General features: G+C 38.2%; 1 protein-coding gene across 17 annotated transcripts in view; it reads left to right on the top strand.

Moving 5' to 3' along the window:
* Positions 1–15,190, top strand: part of PCDH9 (protocadherin 9) — a 689,424-nt gene that overhangs the window by 61,356 nt on the left and 612,878 nt on the right. The window contains exon 3 of one of the 17 annotated variants that reach the window (XM_074535513.1): positions 3,041–9,371. The exons of the other annotated variants lie outside the window; for them this stretch is intronic. Within the exon in view, the coding sequence (XP_074391614.1) occupies positions 3,041–3,118 (78 nt within the window). The 3' untranslated portion in view covers positions 3,119–9,371. Of the gene's footprint in view, positions 1–3,040; positions 9,372–15,190 lie in introns of those variants that run through there. 17 annotated transcript variants of the gene reach the window in all.

Raw genomic sequence — 15,190 nt, 5'->3', positions numbered from 1 at the left:
ATATTCCATAATATGACTAGAAAGTATTTCTTGCAGATTTATTCTTACTCTCTCTCTCTTTCTTTCTTTCTTGGCCTAGAAGAGATTTTTTTTTTAATTTTACTCCTTACAACTTATATGACAAGATTGATTTTAAATAGATTTCTTGTCACCTTGTCACCTTTGCAGCGACTCTGTATGGATATTGGATCAATATCTGAATAGAAATTTGTGAATATATCTTTAAAAATCATTCTTCAAAATGTTTGGCTTTTACTGTGGTAAAAATGGGTGACTGCTGCAGATTTAAAAATAGGTTCTTAAAGGCTTTGATGCTTTTGCATCAAAGATATCTCTTCCTTCTACTATTTAGTTATTGTGATTTACCTAATGGAAATCCATACATAGATTTAGTCATTGTTTTGATTCTTGGCAGCTAGTAAAATGAAAAGCAATAAATCTCTGAAACTTATCAAGAATGTTAAAAGCTACAGCTTATCATTATTTATTGTCTAGAGATTTTGGTATATCTGATTAATTTTCAAGATAAGTGCCAAGAAAAAAACAAAAAGAATGCAATGTATCTTTTACAGAATGCTCAGCAAAACTTAGAATAATATGGCAGTGATTAGTGCAGAGCAATGCTTGCAGCAGTCATATAGTGCCAGTGATTATGCTTCAGATCCACTATAAAAGCAAGCTGTTCCTGATGTGCTCCTCAAAAGTAGGACAAAATGTTCTCCATTAGTCTGTTGCCACTTAACATCTTTCTCTACGTCATGTCTTGATTTTTCTCTCATGCCATCTGCAGAAAAAACATGTCTCTCAACCTTCTAGATCCTGAGATAGCAATATTCAGAGCTGTAAGAGGAATTAGGTTGTGTGAGAAGTGAATCTTGTCATGGTGGTTTTGCAGAGGCTTTTAAAAATATAGAGACAAAGAACAAAGCTGACAGGTTTTTTTATTTTTATCTACAGTAAAAGTAATTGTATCATTGTTCACATATAAAATCATCTGTAAAATTCACATTTAAAATTAAAATATAAATCATATTCTGTGATTTTAGTCTATTTTTTGCTGCCAAAATATATGAACATTTACACCTTTGTTCTCAACCTTAGTCATTAAGATTCAGAGTAATGTGAGAGCAGAATGCATATTGGGCCAGCTGAATGTACATTTGCTTTCTCTAGAAATGAAAACATTTCATAAAAATTTATACGCAAATATGTGGTCATTGCCAAACATGCTCCGTGTGTGTATATGCACACCTGGTATCACATGAAGAGGGCTCCCACTGCATAGAGAGCATTGTGGACTGTTGTGGCAATCTGCTTGTGTCCCTTTGTCAGTGTGTTCCCTGAAGCAGAGTGCTGATGATATGAGCCTGGATCCAGGTGTCCTACTGGACTGGCACTGTGGTGCTGAGCATTTCACCATTCCTGGCTGGCTCCTGTGGCTGCTTTGTACGTTTTCAGCTGCTTTTATAAGTGAAGAAAGAGCAGGAGTGTGTTTCTTCTGTGGGGCAGCACTGGGACCTCTCAGGACTGGTCAGTGATGAATGTGGAGTGGGAAAAGTGCAGAAAAAAAATGAAGTAATGCACCTAAATTCACAGAGCTTTTCAGATAGAGGAGCACTTGTGACCTAGTGACACAGTGAATGGTGCCTTTTTTTGTACATACATTGCTTCCTGACGTGATAATGCTGTCTGTGCCCTAAAAAATTAATGCCAAGAAGCTCAGGGAATTATTCCATGTATGAGAAACATGGCGAGTTGGGAAAAAAATTAGAGGCTTTAGTGGGGCTCAAAACTGTTCTCCGCGATACAATGACAAACTTGAGGCTTGTAAGGAAGCCTCAAGTTATTGTAAGGAAGCACCTATGGACAAGGAGGCACAGGAACCTAGGAAATGGAATGTCTTTGCCCTCTGTTGATAGAGGGCAAAAAATAATAGGGGATACAGCTAAGGATCTCATGACAGGTCTCTGAGATGATGTCTCTGCGACATCATATGTGAAGTTTTGATGAAGCCAGTGAAAACTGGTGGAGCTGTGCATTGAAGGCATGTCTCACTCACCAGTGTCCATGTGTCATGTGGCAGATCTATGAGACTTTTAACACGTAGAATATTCTCCTCCTTTGGTTCTTTTTCTCTGTTTCACACATGTTCCCTTTCTCTCTCCTATACGGCTTCAGTTTTGAATTTCTTTTTACAATTAACTTCTTATTTTGCTTAACAGTGAATATTTGATTAACAGCTGCTCAAATATTCTCCAACTTCCACTCCAGCTATGGAGTTTTTGGTGTTGTCTCTGGTTTTGTTTAGTTGGTTTGTTTTGATTTTTGGGTTGTTTTTTTGTTGTTGTTGTTTTTGGCTTGGTTTGGTTTGATTTTGTTTGGTTTTTTGGTTTTTTTTGGTCTGTTTTGTTTTTGTATGTTTATTTTGTTTTGGTTGGTTGGTGGTTTTATTTCTTTTTGTTGTTGTGGCATCTTTCACACTGGCTTTTTAATCTGGGAGTTTTTATCACTGCTGCTTTTTGCAACTCTCACTGGCATCACCATTTTCATTTTTCTTATTCCATTTTGCTTTCAATGCTGTATTTCATTCAGTAGTGAGAAGGGAGATTGGCAGGTATTTTCTGCCAAAAATTGAAGGGCTGGAAACAAAGGGTTTTACAGAAGCGGATAGAATTATTTATTGTGGGGGAAAAAAAATCTCAGTGATCTTTTAAAATTAATTGAAATACCTTCAGAACTGGAAACACAAATATCACAACGTTGTGGAAGAGCTTAGCCTAAAGCAGACTGATGCCAATACTGGGATCACAAGTGACTTATAGTCAATTGGCATTAAAGCTGATTGAAATCTGTGACACTTCTGTGAAAAAGATGCCCCTCTCTCTGGGATTAACTAGCCTTAGTTTATATTTACAGTGTGAATACAGCTGCTGTTGCCATAGGATATGATTGCCTTTCATATTCTGCGATGCGCTGTGTCGTGTACTGTACTATATTATGTAGCATGGTTTTAAAGATTTTTCTCTTTTCCATTTTCCAGTTAAGAACTGAGGAATGCATTGCTTCTATGGCTTGCTCAGGGAAAGATGTGGATGTCTTTTTCAGAGAAAGGACTTGAATTTCAAGCTTGTGAGTCAGTGCCTTAGCACTCAAACAGTTGCTACTCTCTGACACCTGTCTAGTAATCAAAGACCAAAAAAGTGAAGGGTAAAATGTCTGTGGTATACCAAACTTTATACTGAATAAGAAACAGAGGGAAAGGATTAACCTAAAAAAGCCCATCCTCTAAAATGTTCTTATACTATTGAAACTGGGCCACTTGGGCACCCAGGGATTCAAGATTCATGGATTTAGGACAGCAAACATGAAGGTGCTTGGTTGTATATCCCCGTAGCTGAACAACCCACCAGGGATACAGGAGTCTTAGAGATCTACTCATTTCACTGTTCATGCATTTTATATTAGAAAGTTGTCAGGTAAAGAAAAAGAAAGGAAGAATAATGGAAATTAAATCACCCCCTCCTCCCCCTGAAATAGGCTTAAGTTAAACTTTAGGCATAAATATAAAGTTTATTCTGTGTTATTCTCATGAAAAGTAGATCTCTAAAACTATTGAATGAGATATTTCAGGCATGCTCAGAAAAAATGCCTAGAACAGGATGTGCTATGAACCCATAAAATAGATAAACTTGATCAAATTCGGCATTTTTAATTATTTATGCAAATATTTTATTTTGTATTTGTTTCAAAGAATACTATTTGTTCTTGCTGAGCATAAAAAAGGTACAGTTATATAATCTAGATGACAACTGTGTGCAGTTTGCCATGTGCCCCTGAACATGATGAATAATGGGTGCAAAGAGAAAATATGGTTAATAATAATATTGTCTCTTTAATTAACATCACATCAATACAAGAACACTTCGGCATGTGTCTTCAGGGACATGATTCCCACAGAATTGTTGAGTTATAGAGAAGAAATGTTACAGCTTTGAATTTCACTGTCTTATGATAAAATATTTCTAGAATAAAACTGAATTTGTTGGAAACCTCTTCCCTTTCTTTCCACTGTCTTCTATACCCATGTATACCTGTAAGCTGTTTTTTTCTATGTTATGTGGTTACTTCTTTAACAATTTTCAGCAAATATTCCTTTGCCAGTATTCTTGACAAGTTTTATTTCTACACTTCAACATCCTCCTCCACTTAGGGGTAGAATAATGTCAGTCATCCTGCTCTGAAAAACAAATATGGAAATTGTAATTTCTTTTCTTTTTTTTTCCTGTGGCAACATGCTTTTCTCTGTTTTTACTCTGGAAAAAATGCTTTCTTTTTTTTGAAGATGGCCCTTTTTTCGAAGATTTTATAAAGAATACAGCATCATGGATTTTTAGATTTGGAAAAGGAACAGCATCATCTTGATGGACACAGTGAAGTTTTAAGCAGTGACTTGAATATATCTGCCTCATTTACATGACTCTGTAATTTTAAAGGTCTCAAGATATTTCTTAATGCTTGTTTCAAGACAAGTAAATAGGATCATCAGATCATAGAATCGCTTATGTTGGAAAAGACCTTAAAGAGTCCAACCATTGCCTTAACACCCCCAAATCCACCACTAAACCACATTTTTAATCACCACGCCTACATGTCTTTTAAATACCTCCAGGGTTGATGATCCCATAATTTCTCTGGGCAACCTGTTCCAATGCTTGACAACCCTTGCAGTGAAGAAATGTTTCCTAATACCAAATCTAAACCTCCAATGGACCACCTTGAGGCTGTTTCCTCTTGTCCTATCACTTGTCTATTGTAGTCTGGGAGAAGAGACCAACACTCATGTCACTACAACATCCTTTAAGGTAATTGTAGAGAGCCACAAAATAAAAATAAATAAAAGAGCAAAATTCTGTTATCTAGCTCAGAGAACCAGCAGTGTGTCACAATTCACATTCATGCACCCTAGATGCTCCTAAAGGCAAGATGAGCATTGTCTTGCAGTTTGGGCACTGTCTCCATTCCTGGATAACCCCTGAACTACACCACAGGATTTTCTGTGACAGCAGTAGTTGTCTTACAACTGTCAAGGACTGTGCCTCTAAACACGCTGACTCTGCCCTACTCCTATTTAGTTTATGAAGCTGCATGAACCTTTGATTTTTATAGTTCAGGTGACACTGTAAGAAGGAACACAGAATACTGAGAAATGAGTACATATATTATTATGGTTTTCTGTCCCCTACACTGAATCTCAGCAGTATCCTACTTCCACAATGATTCATATTTGGGGATTATAAACACCAGGAATTATAAATCCCAGAAGATGATGAAGCCCTGGGATTAAGCATGGATTTCCAGAACTCAAAGTTTGTAGATGCAAACGCAGCTGGGGACAAAGCCCAAAAGGGAAACTTGATTAACCCGGCAAAACAAATATGGCCGATTCTAGGTACCATTTTTTGAAAAGTTTTAAAAAAGTTTTTATGAAAAAGTAGTCATATCTGAAGAATGAAAGCTAATATTCTTAGTATGCACTGCCTCATAATTCTGTATGTATTGAGAGGTCCAATTACAAGAGTCATTATTAAAAAGCAGAGCTTTTTTCCTCAAGCCACATATGTGCATGCAACTTGTTTCCTTTAACTTGGCAGAATACTTCAATGAGTGAAAACCAGTGAAAAGGAATTTGGTATCTATCTATCCTCTGTATTTTTGGAGGTTTTTTTGGTTTTGTTTTATTTTGGAAGGGGGAAATAATCAATTTAAGACATTGAGATGCTTTCTCTAATCTAACTGTATTCTTTTATGGGGTGCTATTTCTTTTCAGAGGTATCCCAATTTTATTAGTTTTCTGATCTTATGTTATGAAGGACACCAACAACATACCTTACTGAATATTCCTATGTAGTATGGATGCTCCTAAAATAGTAATGTCTAGTAAAACCCTATTAAAAAGTGAAGAGATTCATTTCTGTGCATAAGTGTACATGCATGTTGATGTTGAAACACATTATGTGTCTTCCTACTTCCTTCCCTCCTTCCTGCCTTTCTTCCTTTGTTCCTTTACACATTACTGCTTGCAGATTTCTATTGTCTTTTACCATCCAGGAGGGATATCAATCATTTTGAGGCTGAAGTTATTTTCAGGAAAATGCTCATATTTTCAGGAAAATGCTTTTCATATTGAAAAATGATTGATTTAATAAGAGATATGAAAGCTTCTTTTACCTGTCCATGGAGTGTAAGAATTTGACTGCCCTTATGTTGTCACTGCCAAATTGAAGCAGAAATACGTATGCTTCTGCAAAAGACATTCTTTCAGTTTTGCTTTTTTTATTGCTGAAGCAGCTTGAATGGCACAGCATAGGTTCAGATACTGAGGATACACAGCTGTGAGAAGTGTACTGTTAATTTTATCATCTCAGAGGGAACCAGGCCTGAAATAGGTTATTCCAATTTGGTACTGTTGTAGAGAATTCATCTGGGACTGTCCTCAGTGTCTGCTTGGAGCACTCAGACGTCATCTCTGAAGCTAACTGAGGGACTATACTGTTATCCCAAAAGAAGCAGAGTGGATTTGTTCCATTTGTGTATTTGTGCTCACTTTTATTCTGAATGTGATAGAGTAAAATGAGGCAAACTCAGGAGTTTTACAAGCTCTGTGACATGGTGTGGCTCTTAAGTTTAACTAAAATCATATTTACTTAAGCATACTTGGTTTGATCCAGCAAACATTGTACATTCATATTCTGATTGAAAACACAGAGAGTCTGACTGCTTCTGTAGAGATGACATGATACTCTGACTGTAATGTAAATGACCTAACTCAATCCCAAGATGTAGTTCCCAGAAATACCTCATTATTGATACACACACACCTCTTTCTTCTTTTCTGACCAAACTCTTCCTGAAGTGAGATACTTTTTCAAACTAGCATAGAGTTCCTCAGAGAAATAGGTATAGAACCTTCCAAATGAAGTCAAAACAGGAGCCTGCGCAACTAAGTAGTGTTTTCCCCTTCCCTGCAATTGGAAATCATTGCCTTCTTTGCTCTGTGTCTGTGGTGTTTCTGGACTAGAAACTCCTAAGGTGAAAAGGAAAGACAGTTTTGTTGTTGCAGTTATTGTCTTAAAAAAAAAAACAAACACCAAAAAAACTCCAAAAAACACTGCACCCCCACACCTCACCACACCCTGCTCCCTGCACTATGATTCCAGATTTGAGCAGACTGGCATTATGCTAGATTGAAATCTTCCTAATCATTTAATTTGAGAGACATCAAATGGGTTTATAAAAGTTTTGTCCTTATTTACATGGAAACAGTTCACACTCAGTGACTGCTGTGTGACCAGGAACAGGTTTATTCATGCAGTAAGATACAAATCTTACAGTGCTGCTTTTTTTTTTAATTAAAAAAAATAGTTCACCTCTCTAATAAAAACAAAATTGAATCAATCTTCCTGGTTCCTTTCTGAGACAGTAGTGGTGATAAGTCATAACTGCTACTGAACATCTATTTAGAAGCCAATGGCTGTTAGTGCTTTAATATCTCAGTCATCACAGTATTTCTGGGTTCATAAAGAAGCAAAGGCTACATGCTGCTCTCCTTGAGTCAATGAGAACTTTGCATTGATTTTGAAGGAAGAAAGATGAAGACCCAAGTGTGAGATCTCAGATTTTACATTCTGGTTATCAATGATAAATATTGACTTCTTTCATGGCAAGTACTTGTCATGGTTTGAGCCTGGCACAGAGCCAGTACCCCCCATGAAAATGCCTCAACCCTGGTGTCTGCTGTGAGATGTGACCAGGAATAAGCAAAACAGGCTCTAACTTAAACATAAAGACCACTTTATTACTCAAACTACAGGAAAATAGAGAAAGACTATAAGGAAAAGAAAGGAAAAAAAAATTGAAAACCTTACAAAAAAGCCACTTTCCTCCTCCCCACTCCCTGACTTTCTCAATCCAATACATTCTCCCAAAACACCCGGTACGACACTTTAGTATACTCAAACATCAGTTCATGAAGAGGAAAGGAGTCCTTCTCGTTCCATAGGCTTCTCCTGGAAACACACTGAAACCTCGGATGCTTCCTTGTCACTTCGGCACCGCCCGGGAAAAAAAAGTCCTCTTGCCGCTTGTGACATGTTCCTTCCATGCCCAGTGCTCTCACCACTGACGGCATGGACCAGAGCTGCTTTTAGGGTTGTCTTTCAAGGATGCCTTGTCTCACTCCAAAAAGGCACAGTCTCTGCTTTTGGGACATCTGTCCCCCCCATATTTTTCCAACCCCCTGGGGCCGGGGGGTCCTCACGAAGAACCTTCCTGGTTTTGAGGCACTGCCTCCCCCTAAATGCAGTCTGTGTCACAGGAACAACTGAGTCCATAGCCACGAGAAAAGTCCAGCCAAAAGGCCACTCCAAATCATCTCTCCCCATCCAATCATCTCCACAATTTTCGGGCCAAAGTCCTTGTCTCATCTCATCTCTCATCTCCCTTCTTATTCAGCTTCGAGGAGGATTAGCATTTTTGCAAGGCCCCAATCATGCAAGAAAGGGTTAAAAGTTTTCAGTCTCTGCTGTCGGTCCCGGAGCGACTCCCACGCACGCTGCCCACACACTGCCGCTCCGGCCGGGCAGTCTTCCTCCCTCCTTCTCCTTCAGTGGCCTGCTCTCCTGGGGGGGGGGGGGGGGGGGGGGGGGGCTGGCTGCCCGAGGGCTGACTCTCTGGGACCTTCCACCCTTCCATCCTCGAAGCCCCCCCGAAGCCCCCTCAACCCCATCTCTGTCCAGGCCCCAGGCCTACCGCATGGCCGGCCCCTCCCCCGCCCAGCAGCAACAGGCTGGGCGGGGGAGAGAGATCTGAACTCCTCGCCGCGGTGTCCAAAAGAGGAAGTGCCAAGGGCAGTGCCTTGCTTTTAACCCCTGTGTATTCTCGGAGGTGTGTCCAAACCCCACTGGCCACACCGGACGCCAGTCTCAAACCCAAAACCTTCATTGGTTTGACCACAGCTTCCCAGAATTCCCACTCCTTCCTGGTCAAACCATGACAGTACTAAAGATTATTTTCTCCATTTTACAAGTGACAAAAATCAAAGCTGAGAGGTTAAATGCCTTGTGTTCAGCCACAGGTAAAGAACATGGAAGAGCTAAAAGGCTCAGAAAAATCTTGACAGTCAGCTCTAAACTGAATCTTGCAGAAGTTTGGCAGTTTTAGGAGGCAGCAGATGAGACGGGAGGCATATACTGACTGGAGGGCCAGGGAAATGCAGAGAGATGCTCAGGGCATTAAGTTAAGCATGGGCTAAAAAAAAACCTAAGAAAAATTTCCAGACATAGGTATGCAGTACTTACTGCTCCTAATGGAGGCATGGGGGAGTCACTTTGAAATCAGGACTTTAGGGATGTGGGACCCCAGGCTGGGGATCCTGATCTTCGTGCTCACTGCCTGATGAGGTTTGACAAGGTCTCACACTGCTTCACTGGCACTGTGGGAAGCAAAAGTGCAATGTGCAGATACAGAGGTGCCAAGTCTGGTATACTTTATTTGGAGAGGCTGAGATTGGTTTAGCCAGGTTTCTCTAGATTACAAAGTAAGAGAAGGAGCTGAATGTGCAGGCTAGAAGCCCTTTTAACCTTAGAACATGAAACCTTCTGCACTGATCAGCTTTTCCTAAAGGCCTTTCAATGAAAAAAAAAAAATTCTTTAGTATTAAATGATTTAACTGGCATGATGCATAGCACAAGGAATAGGATTTTGTTAGCTTTTTGCTGAGAACAGTTTTGCTGTCTGGAGTTTCTGCAGAGGGGAAAAGAGGAAGAAAATAACAGCTATAGGGGCTGCATGTTGCACAAGCTGGATTGCTCTATTATGTTTCAGTTTTCTCATTTTCTTTCATAAGAATTCTAATTTACAGTAAAAATTATCTATCACATTAAAATAGGTGGTAAGGATTATTACTAAAGAAATAGAAAGAACATAGAGTATTTTCCTGATATTCACCATTACATGTATAGTAGCTTCCCTGTTACCTAGGAGAGGAAGCAATGTGTGTTAGGTATAGAAATTAGAAGGAGATGGGAAATGCCTGTAATTGGTCCCTAACTGTCTGTGGAAAGAGATGTTGCAAGCAAGAAAAATATTCTTGTTAGGTGATGGTTTTGCATCCTAATTAATAGAGAAAAGGGAAAAAAATCCCAAAGAATTTGCAATTATTTTGAAAAAAGTTTGAATGTATAGTCACCAGCCATGAAAAGTGTAATATGCATTTCATTTATATATGTATCCATGCATAACTACTTATAAATTCTCAGTATCACTGACTATTACTGGGCTGCTGAGGACTTATGTTAAATAGATAGACTTGCATTTAAATGCTGATCTCAACTTTCCACAAGGGACCAGTAAAAAGTCTTTCAGTAGAAAAGGCTGGGATCAGCAAAACATGAAATCATTATAGCTGCAGACTTTCTAGACCTGCTTTGTATTAAGCTTTTGAAAGGGACATTTGTTTAAGGATAAGATAGCTTTATCTTGCCTTGAATGTTTAATCTTATTCCATGGCAGAACCCCTGTATTCTCACAGCAAGGGCAAGGAACAAGGACTGGGCCACAGACCTGTCTACCCCCTCCAAACTGATGCATGAGAAACCCTGATGCAATCTTACTCTTAAAGGATGTCTACATTAGGCAACCTGGAAGTCTTTGTTCCAGGTTGATGAATCCATCATTCTTTACATCATCATTTATTAGAAAATACCCATGAAGATTTACCTGGGTGAGTGCCCTAGGGGATATATCAACTTTTTCCTCTTTCACTTCCCTTCCTACAAGCAAAGTTAAGGTCACAACTCCACTGCCATGGAGTATGACTTTCTCCCCCTGTCAGGTTCTTGTTGAATTCTACCATATATTTGGTCACACAGTGATGTTGCCATTTCCCTATGGAAGCCGAGTGAGAGGCTAGAATGAAGTGATCTGCATTTTTTTTTCAATGAAAAAAAATTAGGGTACCCATGTTTATGAAGATTTTACTTTTTTTCCATAATCTGGAGTTTCGCTGATATATTACAAAGGAGCATAGAAGGATCCCATACCAGTGTAATCCTGTGAAAATGTGAATGAAAAATTGTAGATTATCTTACCTTTAACTGCAAATTGATTTATCCTTCAACTGCACTCAAGTCATTAGGATTGTTTCAGACCTGGGTTATCCCTAAAGTCTGCAACCTGTAGGAGACAGGAACAATGCTACAAAGAGATGGTTGGTAAGGTGATTTGCATTTGGATTTGCAGAAGTAAAAACATCCAGAAAAGCTGTAGTATGATAGTAAATATTGTTTAGAAAACCCTTCTTTTTTTTCCTCCAGCAGATATATTTTTTGAGTTAAAAAAGCCTTGTCCTGGCTTCTTGCCGCACCAGCTTTTTTGGCTTTCACCTGACAAAAGATAACTCCTCATTCTTTTCCCACTTCATGATTCTTGAAGAGGCAGCATGTCCCAAGGCACTTCTTTTATATATCTGTTCTTCATCTTTTCCTGCTCCTTTTTGCCTTAGGTACTAATTTGTTTTAAATGAGGATTTTCTCAAGGTAGCTTACCAAATTCACCTATTCACTACTTTAAAAAATTATGTAAAAACCATAGTGATCATCATGACTTCATAAGCAAGCTGATTCTTGCTCTATTCTTCTGAAATATGAGTGAATGGATGTCTTCTGAAGTAAGAACTTTGAATAATAACAACAGATACACAGAAAGGATGCTATAAAAAGTGGTTGCATGTGTATGGTAAGCACAGACCTCAAAGAAAGAATCAGTTATCTTGTAATAGCCATATACAAGGCCTGTGATTTGTTCATATACAAAACAAAACTAAGAATTCAACATATTGAGAGGATCAGAGCTGAACTTAAGTGCAGTTGTCTTTTTAATAGCTGCACGTACTAAAAATAGCAATTTAGAAGTTGATTGTTTAAGTTCCTCAGAGATGCGTGACATGTATCTGAGTCTATAATTTGGCATCTGGGATATAGAAACTGTTGTCATCTGAAGATTTGCTTATAATCCAGTGATAGATGGCCTAAAAAAATCTCTGTTCCTAGAAATAAAGGGTGGTCAAGGAAACAAGCTTTGAAATCCTTATTCTGTTCCCTTTTTTTACACTAACCATGATTCTACTGAAGTATTCATATACCTGATGGATGGCAAACAGGAACACTGTGACAGAAAGTGCTCTGCTTGGTAATCCAAGTGCTTAGAGGTAGATCACATCCCCTGAGCTGCTGAATTTTAGCTCTGTGTAGGTGGAATGTAGCCAAACAATGTCCGCATAGTTTGTGCACTAGTGTATAATTAGCCAAGCACTTAAGCTTTCCTTTTTGTTTTTGATCTTTTACATGTGATAGCTAATGTTCTGTACATAAAAATGAGACAAAGTGCTCTCTCCAATTCTTTCAGAGTATTTCCATTTATAGAGATGTCAGAGAGCTTTGTTTTGTTATAATTCTAGGGAACATAAATGTCTGAGCTTTGAACTGATTAACATCTTGTGCATGCATATCTAACACAAAAGAATCTATTTACAGCTTGACTTCACAGCAGATTGCTACCATATTAGCAAACACCTTTAAGTTGTTTGAAAAAGTGATGATTTGTTATTTCCTTTAGGCTGTGTATCTCTCACTTATATATGGCTGCTTTTTTCTCTCTTTCAATAATATCCCCATCATCGGCACCACCACCAAAAAAACCCAAAAAAACCAATCCAAACCTTTAATAATAGCTCCCTAGGTTGATGAATAATATTCATTAAATAATTTAAAGTGTGGCATGGAAACTTCCTCTTTCAGTCTATCTGTGGTTATCTTCAAGGTTTTACAGATGGCTGCAAGACAACCCATAGAATCTTAATGCAAATTAGAACTTCAGTGTGACTGTGATTGAGTATGAAGAAATTGTGCAACTAAATGCATCAGAATAAATTAGTAAAGACATCTGTTTTAAATGGCTTAAAAAACAAATTTCTGTTTAGCTCTCTCTGCTATACACATATATTATCAATTTAATATTGAATCAATACAATTTCTGCTGTAGAGGTAAAACCTGATGCACATTCATTAGCTACAGACACCAATAAAAGGAAAGCTGAATGATCATTCAGACTATTTTACGATCTCACGCCTAGGAGTGGTTATTTTGGGTCAAGGATATTGTGAAGGAGAGGGCAAGTAAGGACAAACAAGAAAGCTTGCTCATTTGCTCCTCTGTTGTGCCTGTTCTAAATTTGGCTGTTTTCAGGGAATTCAATCCTAGCATGTTTAAAAGCAGTGCTGAATGAACAAAAGCTTGTCTGCAAAAAGGGGACCCAATTCTTAGTTGATGTGAGTTATCATGGCTGCCCTTATATCAATTAGGCTACAGGTTGCTATATACAATATTCTAGAAAGCACACACATATTCATATTCAATCTATGTATATTATTATTGTAAGATATTAATGAAGAGGAAGGCAGAATCAGATAAATGTTTACATTTTTAATAGGCATAGAGAGTAAACCTACTCAAAGGTAATACAAATATATTTTTGTAGTTAAATTTTTGTAGGAGACTAAGAAATGTGAAAATAAAGACTGGTAAACATTAAATAATAAAGTTCTAACAGTAGAAATTTCACATTAGAATGCTTACACAAAAGAAAGATTAATTTTAGGATTCCACTCATAATTTTTAGGAGCCCTAGTCTTGGAGACGTATTCTGTTGCATTAGATATTATCTAGTTACTGTAAAGATCACAGCTGAAGTACTGTATCAAGTTCTCCCCAGTAGAAGAGAGGTATGGACATAGAGTCCAGTGAAGGGCCACTAAGATGTTTAGGGGATTTGAGCATCTCTTCAGTGATGGAAATGCAGAGAGATCTGGAACTGTTCAGAAAAAAAGAGAAAAGAAGGATTGTGGGGACCATACTGAATGCCTAAAGGGATTGCGCAAAGAGCAATACACTCTTTTTAGTGGTGCCCAATGACAGAGCAAGAGGTAAAGGCACAAACTGAAACATGGGAGGTTGCACTTGAATATGGGGAAACATTTTTTTTCACTATGAGGGTGACCAAGCACAGGGACAGGTTGTCCGGGGAGATTGGAAGTCCTGATCTTTGCAGATATTCAAAATCCATCAGCATTTTGTCCAAAGTAAGCAGCTCTGTGTATCCCTGCTTGAGCATGGGGGGTTGGATTAAATGGACTCTCAAAGTCTCTTCCATCCTCAACAATTCTGTGGTTCTGAGAAACCAGGCTGCTAACTAGTGAATTTTTTAAAGTTTGAAGCTTGTTTATGGTACTGGACTTTTGCAACAGTGAAATGAGGACTATTTTAGGCATCCATTTTAATTTATCTATTAGAAGACTACAAACTCAAGGAAAATAAATTATTGTCCTATGCTAATGTGAGAATTAGTCTTATACTTTATGTGTAGTGGAACTTATATTTGTGCAAATAGAGTGTAAAGAAAGTAGCTGAGCTAACTAACATGCTAATTCCTCTTAATGGCAGAAGAAACAAAACTGATGAAAATGAGACTTCACTGAATGAAAAACATTCCAAGACTGGGGGGAGCCCTTTCTAAGAAAGATGTGAAGTAACTAAACCTAAAATTGAAGCTGGTGTTTGGATGTGAACCTCACCATCCCTCTTTTATAAGTGGCCTATTTTCAGTAGATTACGATGCTGAGACCATTCTATGTTAATAAGAAGGTATAAAAATATTGCATACACACACTCACACACACATGCACGCACTACTGTTACTCATGATGTACCTTAAAGTACAACAAAGCATGAAGAGTAGGATGGGAAGAGCAATCAGAGGGAGGAAAGCTTCTGTGAGAGGCTGACATCACAGCTTTTTCAGGTAGCTATTGAACAGACTGAATATGGAAGGGAAGAGCAGGTGTTCATCTGAAATAAGGTCACCAACGAATAGAATACCAGACACAGTTTGCTAAAATTGGGTCTGACTCATTTTGGAACAGTATGAAACATTTTTTCTAAAGAGGACCAGTTCTCAAAAGGATTTTTTTTTTTTCTCCAAAGAGCTGGTTGGTCAGTCTGCTTTTAGAATATCATATGAAGGGCCGAGTTGTTGAGAAGTGCTGTTACTAAGCCATTCAAGCTTTTATTGTAGAAC

This window comes from Zonotrichia albicollis, chromosome 2, assembly GCF_047830755.1.
Source record: "Zonotrichia albicollis isolate bZonAlb1 chromosome 2, bZonAlb1.hap1, whole genome shotgun sequence".
Lineage (NCBI taxonomy): Eukaryota > Metazoa > Chordata > Aves > Passeriformes > Passerellidae > Zonotrichia > Zonotrichia albicollis.
Note: the sequence above shows the minus strand (reverse complement) of the source record. Positions and strands in the feature narration are given on the sequence as shown.